This window comes from Equus quagga, chromosome 15, assembly GCF_021613505.1.
Source record: "Equus quagga isolate Etosha38 chromosome 15, UCLA_HA_Equagga_1.0, whole genome shotgun sequence".
NCBI classification, from domain to species: Eukaryota; Metazoa; Chordata; class Mammalia; order Perissodactyla; family Equidae; genus Equus; species Equus quagga.
In genome coordinates this window covers 74114187-74120186 of record NC_060281.1, presented here as the reverse complement: position 1 = coordinate 74120186, position 6000 = coordinate 74114187, and the positions used below count along the sequence as shown (strand labels likewise).

General features: G+C 58.5%; 1 protein-coding gene across 8 annotated transcripts in view; it reads left to right on the top strand.

Annotated features, from left to right (window-relative positions):
- IQCD (IQ motif containing D) overlaps window positions 1-5512 on the top strand; it is a 46572-nt gene extending 41060 nt beyond the window's left edge. For 7 of the 8 annotated variants that reach the window (XM_046639249.1, XM_046639246.1, XM_046639251.1 and 4 more), the window contains 3 exons: window positions 2025-2258; window positions 3420-3491; window positions 5015-5512. In XM_046639249.1, the coding sequence (XP_046495205.1) occupies window positions 2025-2258; window positions 3420-3491; window positions 5015-5356 (648 nt within the window). In that variant the 3' untranslated portion in view covers window positions 5357-5512. The remainder of the gene's footprint in view (window positions 1-2024; window positions 2259-3419; window positions 3492-5014) is intronic. The other variant, XM_046639253.1, reaches the window with a different exon arrangement.
- The last annotated feature ends 488 nt before the right edge of the window (window positions 5513-6000 follow it).

Genomic DNA, 6000 nt, shown 5'->3' with positions numbered 1-6000 from the left:
GGTCCTGAGATGGGAACGAGCCTGGCTGGTTCAGAAATGCAAAGAGTGCCAGTGAGCCAGAGGGAGGAAAGAAGGCCTGAGGGGTGGGGGAGGGAAGCAGATCAGGGAGATTAGGCCTCGGAGGCCTCGTCCTGAGGGCCAGGGGCAGGCGGGACAGGTGCAGGCTCCAGAAGAATTTTTCAGAAGGGAAATGATAACATGATCCCAGCCAAATAATAACCGTTTGGGGACACATAGTATGTATTATGCTTCACATACATATTCCCACTAAAGTCTTGCAAAGTCCCTCTAAGGTGGCGTCTAAGTGTAGGTCTGGCTGCTTTAGCCAGACACTCAAAGCAATAGTGGCTTTGCCAAGATGGGAGTGTATCTCTCGCTAATGGAAAAGCTGGAGCCGGCACGGAAGCTCTGCTTCGTAAAGCTGTCAGGCTCCAGGCTCCTTCTGTCTGCCTTCTCGGCTGTCCCCACGCAGGACTTCTAACTGTAGGCCTAGATGGCTGCTCCGGCTTTCCCCATCATGGGGCCACCGGTCCAGCCAGCAGGAAGGCCAGAAGGGGCAGAGCGGGCTTGGTCCTGCCCTCTAGACGTGGGAGGTAGTATACGGTGCAGTCCATGGCAACACCCAGAGATGCTGGGAAAGGTGGTCTGTAGCTGGGGCCACGTTCCCAGCGAACATTCTGCACAGATCCCGGGGGCCAGCCTGCTAGCACTGCCACACGCACATCCATTTTCATCCCCCTGGGACAGATACAATAGCAAGGCCCTTGGAAGTCATGTGCGCCCTCCCCCGACCCCCGCCGCCCCGGGCACTAGCTCCCCCCTTCCTTATGTTCTTACTGATTTTGTCCTTGAAGGCATTCATCAGTTTGTTGATAAAAATTTGGGTGATTACTCCATGATTTGATTTGGGTCTGGCTCCCCACAAGAGGACAGGGGCTTTGTCTCTTTTGGCCCTCCATTGTGTCCCCAGTGAGCCTGGCACAGAAGGGGGTCATAGTAACTATCAGCTGAGTGGAGAGATGACAGGCTCCTGGGTGCTCAGCCAGGGCAGGCCACTCATAGATTGGAGAGATGGCACCTAGGGACAAGGAGAGGGCCCGAGTGGCTTTGCTCGTCCCATTTGGGTGGTGGAACCAGCTTGGGGCTTCCAAGTTGGACAGATCTGGGGTCAAATTCCATTTTTGCAGACAAATTTCATCACACCATTGGACCTCAGTTCAAAGGAGGAGGTGACACCCTGCAGGTGTGTGGGGTCCACAGGAAACTCTGAGTGCTAACAGTACCCTCTGCCCTCACAGCCCGCACCTAGAGCATGGGGCCGTGCCCACGGGATAGGCTTGCCCGAAGACACCCCTTCCTTCCCGCTCCCTGTGTGCAGGAAGTGAGCTCAGACCCCTGCGGCCCTGCTGTGGTGACCCCTGCCCCAGGCTGCCGGCAGAAGCCATCACAGCCCCGCTGCTGCATTCAGAGTGGACTCTAGCGTTGTGATCAGCATTTGCTGCTCATTTATGAAGCAGCCCCATCCTCCTCCCCAGCTGCTGTTTGAGGACTGACCGGGGCAGGGGACAAGCCAGGACCCCAGGGGAGAGCCGCTGGCAATCCCTGTGGTGTATGTTTACCTCCCCCTTCATGCCTCACACCACGGGTCTCTGCCAACTGGGCACTTCCCCGGGCGGGAGGGTCGCTGCTGTCCCACCCCTCTCCTGCGGGCTCCCTCCGGCCCGCCTGCACCCTTCACTCATGCCAAGAAATAGAGGGGGATGCCAAGAACATGGGCTCCGCGTTGGACAGAACTGGCTTCAAATCCTGCCTCGGGTGCACAAGCCCAGACAGGCGACTTGACCCCCTTGGGCCTCAGTTTCCTCGTCAGTAGTCAGGCTGTCCCTGTCTCCCTCAGGGGGTGGGGGTAGGTTTGGGGGCGGCGAGGCCTCAGGGAGCCTGCCCCGCCCCGAGGGCGCGTGCAATGAAGGCTGGTTCCTCGGAGGCCATGTGGGTATTAGTGCAGCTCTGCTCTCCCGGCGCAGGTGGAGAAGGAGAACTTTGTGATCCAAGAACTGAAAAACCACCTGCAGCAGGTGCTCAGGTTCTCGGACAGCAGCCTGCTGCGCACCAAGCAGGAGGCGGAGAAGCAGCAGAAGGCGGACTTCCGAGCCTCGCAGGCCAGGGTGGCCAAGATCCAGCAGGAGCTGCTGCTGCTGCGCTCGCAGTTCCACAGCCTGGTCATGGAGAACCGGGAGGCGGAGCAGGCGCTGAGGAAGGTGCCTGGGGCAGCGGGAGGACGGGGACAGTGGAGCCGCCAGGGCAGGGGAGGGGGCGGAGGGAGGTTCAGTCCACGACAGGCCTGCTCCAGCACCCAGGGAAACGTCCCCGAGGAGGAGGGCGCGGGACCATCCAAAGGCCCAGCTGCGCGCGCACATCCCAGCGGGCGAGTCCTGGGGGTCACAGGCGTCCTGCAGCCAGCCCAGCCACGCGCCCAGAAACCCTTGCTCTGTAGGACTAGGGAGCTGATTGTGTTTTAATTGAGGTGAAATTCACATAACATAAAATTAACCGTTTGAAACTGAACAATTCAGTGGCATTTAGCACATTCACAATACTGTGCAACCACCACCTCTGTCTAATTCCAGAACATTCTCATCACCTCGACATGAAACCCTGCACCCATCGAGCAGTTTCTCCCCCCAGTCTTTCCCTCCTCCCCGAGCCCCTGGCACCCACGAATCTACCTTCTGTCTCAACGGATTTGCCTGTTCTGGACACGTCATGTAAATGGAATCACACAACACGTGGCCTTTTGTGACTGGCTTCTTTCACTTGGCATCATGTTTTCAGGGGTCATCCTTGTAGCCTTTACTTGCACTTCATTCCTTTTTATGGCTGAATGACACTCCATGGTATGGATGGGAGCCGATCTTTTAAAAACAAACTTAGATCACGTCCCTCCTCTGCATCTGAATCCACCAGAGGTTTCCCGTCTCCCTCACGCCAGCATCCAAGCTCCTTCCCTGGGGACAGGGCTTCTCACTCGCACCTCACGGGGACCACGCTCCTCCTTGGCCACTTCTTTCCAGCCACACTGGCTCGATTTCTGTTCTTTAAACACCGCAAGCTTGTTCCCGCCTCAGGGACCTTGGCGCCGGCTGCTCCCTCCATGTGGAATATTCTGGAGCCAGATTGCTGGCTTCACGTCCAGGCTTACTGCCTATCGGCTCTGTGATGGTGGGCAAGTGAGCAAGCACATCCGATCCTCAGTTTCCTCACCGGGGAAACGGGGGAGAACCAACCTCGTGTGGATTCGGTCAGTGAGGCGTGTACAGGAGCCTCCCCGCCGCCCCCCGGGCCTGCTGAGGCAGAGAATGCTCAGTGCTGTTTATGGTTGATATTAGTCCATCGAACACTGACTAACTGAATTTTTTTAGAAGAAATATAAAGTGGAGACGGAAATCGAGAACTGGATCCAGAAATATGACATGGATATGGGCGAGAAGCAGGTATTTGTAGCTGCATAACTGTCTGTCCAGTGTATTTCCCAAGATCCTCTGGGAAGGGGGATGGGAGGAGAAGCTCTAGGATGGTCCATGGTCTGTCAAGTTCGGGGCCTCCCCAGAGAGGCTTCCCAGCCCCTTCCTCAGGCTCAAGGGCTTGTCTAGCCTAGGGCAGCGAGGGGAGAGGCGGGAGAGGAAGGAGGAAGGAGCCGGAAGCTGTGAGCCACTAAGTGGCTGACGCTGGGCCCCACGATCTTGGCTCCATCTAGTGTCCACATCCCATAGTCTGTCCCCTCCTCGCTCAGCTCCTGCCGCCATGGCACATCCCCCACAGTCTTGGCATGAGCTTGCCTCCACCACTCCCCTCGCCACTCGGGAAGTTCCCACTGAGTGCTTGGGGCCTGCCAGGGGCTGGGGTACGTCAGGGAAGAGGGCCCCACTGTCACCTGGAGGTTCTCCTCTAGCGCCACTCACCAGCTGTGTGACCTTAGGCAAGGGACTTGACCTTTCTGAGCCCGTCTCTGCAGGTGATCAACAGGGTGAGTGACACCGGTGCTGGGACCATGGTGGGGATTCACTGAGGCCCCTTGTCATGAGAACTTGTACCCAGCACAGGAGATGGCCTGGAGGAGGTGCTCAGGGAATGGTAGCCTACAAAACGGGGTGCCCTCAAGCCCTCCCCGGGCTCTGTGATAACAGCGGTGGCCCACGGCCCCCACTTCAGGGCCGAGAAGGCCTGGCGAGCTCTGGAGGGGAGCTCAGCCTGAGTGGCCCAGTCAGCTGTGCGTTCAGATAGGGCGAGCCGGGGCCGCACTCTGTCTCCAGGGAGGGGCGACAGGGGCAGCCCATGCCCTGTTTCTCCGGTCCTGGGGGGTGCTGGGTTCCTTGTCTGCAGACACTGAGTCTACTCAGCTGTGTGTCCTCTGGAAGCGCTTCCTTCTGGTAGACGCTTGGTAAGTGTTAGTGGAAGGGAGGGAGGGAGACAGATGTAAATTACAGCAGGAGAGACTGTAGGCAGACATAAGGAAGGACTGTGGGACTCCGTCTCCTGAGAAAGTTCTGCTCTGCGTGTCTTTGTGGCACAGACGGCGTCAGTGTCTGCAGCTGGCATTTTTTAAGTGTCCCCCATGTGCCTGGCACCACATCCAGTACATCGTGTCCATCCTGTCACTTAATCCTGGAAACAGCTCCCCCGACCCTGGGTCTGGAATTGCCCCCCTGTCTCAGCTGAGGAAAAGGGAAGGCTTGAAAGGTGAAGCCCTCCAGGCTCAGCCGAGTGGGGGGTTTGAAGCCCACTGTCCCTGCCCCCTAGGCTGTGTTCTCTCCTGCTCCTGCCGTCCTTCCAGTCGGGCCCCCCCCGAGCCAGCACAGACCCCACCACCTCTCATTCCACCCTGGCCCCAGGTGCAGGCAGGCTTGGCGTGGGGCGTCGCTGGGGCAGAGGCGCCCTTGGGAAGGGTGGGGTGCGTGCAGAGGGTGGCAGGCAGCACTCTGTGTCTGGTGACCCCCACCCCCTGACCCCCACCCAGGACGAGTATGAGGAACTAGACTCCGTCTACAAGGAGGAGAAGGCCCAGCTGGAGGAGCTGAAGCAGAAGCACGACGTGCTGATGGAAGAGTTCAACCAGATCCGGGCGGAGCAGGAGATCAACTCCAGGAAGCGGATGGAGGCCGAGCAGGAGCTGGTGCGCATGGTGCGGGCGGCCACCGTCATCCAGGCCGTGTGGAAGGGCTACCTGGTCCGCTCCCTGCTCAGGTCCAAGAGGAGGAAGCGGAGCAAGAGCAAAGCCAAGGACAAGAAGGAGAAGGGCAAGAAGAAGGACAAGGACAAGGACAAGAAGGGCAAGGAGAAGGGCAAGGGCAAGAAATGAGCGCCAGACCGGCCCCCGCGGGCACTCACCACACCCCCGCCTCCCAGAGAGCCGCCCAGGAAGCCACCAGAATGGGGAGCCCTGTGATTCGTGGCTTTAACGCTTTTTCAAAACCAAAAACCATTGTAAACCACATGCTACGAATAAACCTCACTGTACACAGGGCTGTTGGCTGCGCGCGTGTCCATTTCCATGCCGGGAGCACGCGGTCTGGGGTGTCAGCATTTAACCCCTCCTCCCTTTAGCCTCGGTAGGAAGTTGGACCGGGCTGCAGCCACCCTTGGTCCCAGACCTGAAGCTGCCATGCCCGCGGTGGACACGTCACCCGTCAGGGCGGGGGCGTGTGGGTCACGGCTGCACGCAGGGGTTCGGGGCGGGCGAGAACTCCAGGAGGAACAGGGCTGCAGGCTGCCCACAGCCCCTGCTCTGGGACTATCAGTTTGTCCCCAGCTTCTCCCCGATGCAGTGCCGTGAAAGCTCAGGAGGCCTGAGGTCACACACCAGCAGCCTCCCATTCGCTTTATTTGGAGCTCAGGTGGTTGAACAACATATTTTTTAAATTCATTGCTGGCATTTAAAAAATCAGGGGCTATCAGACACAAATCCGGCTTTCTGCCTTTTCTGGAAAAGTCTCAGCATCCAGA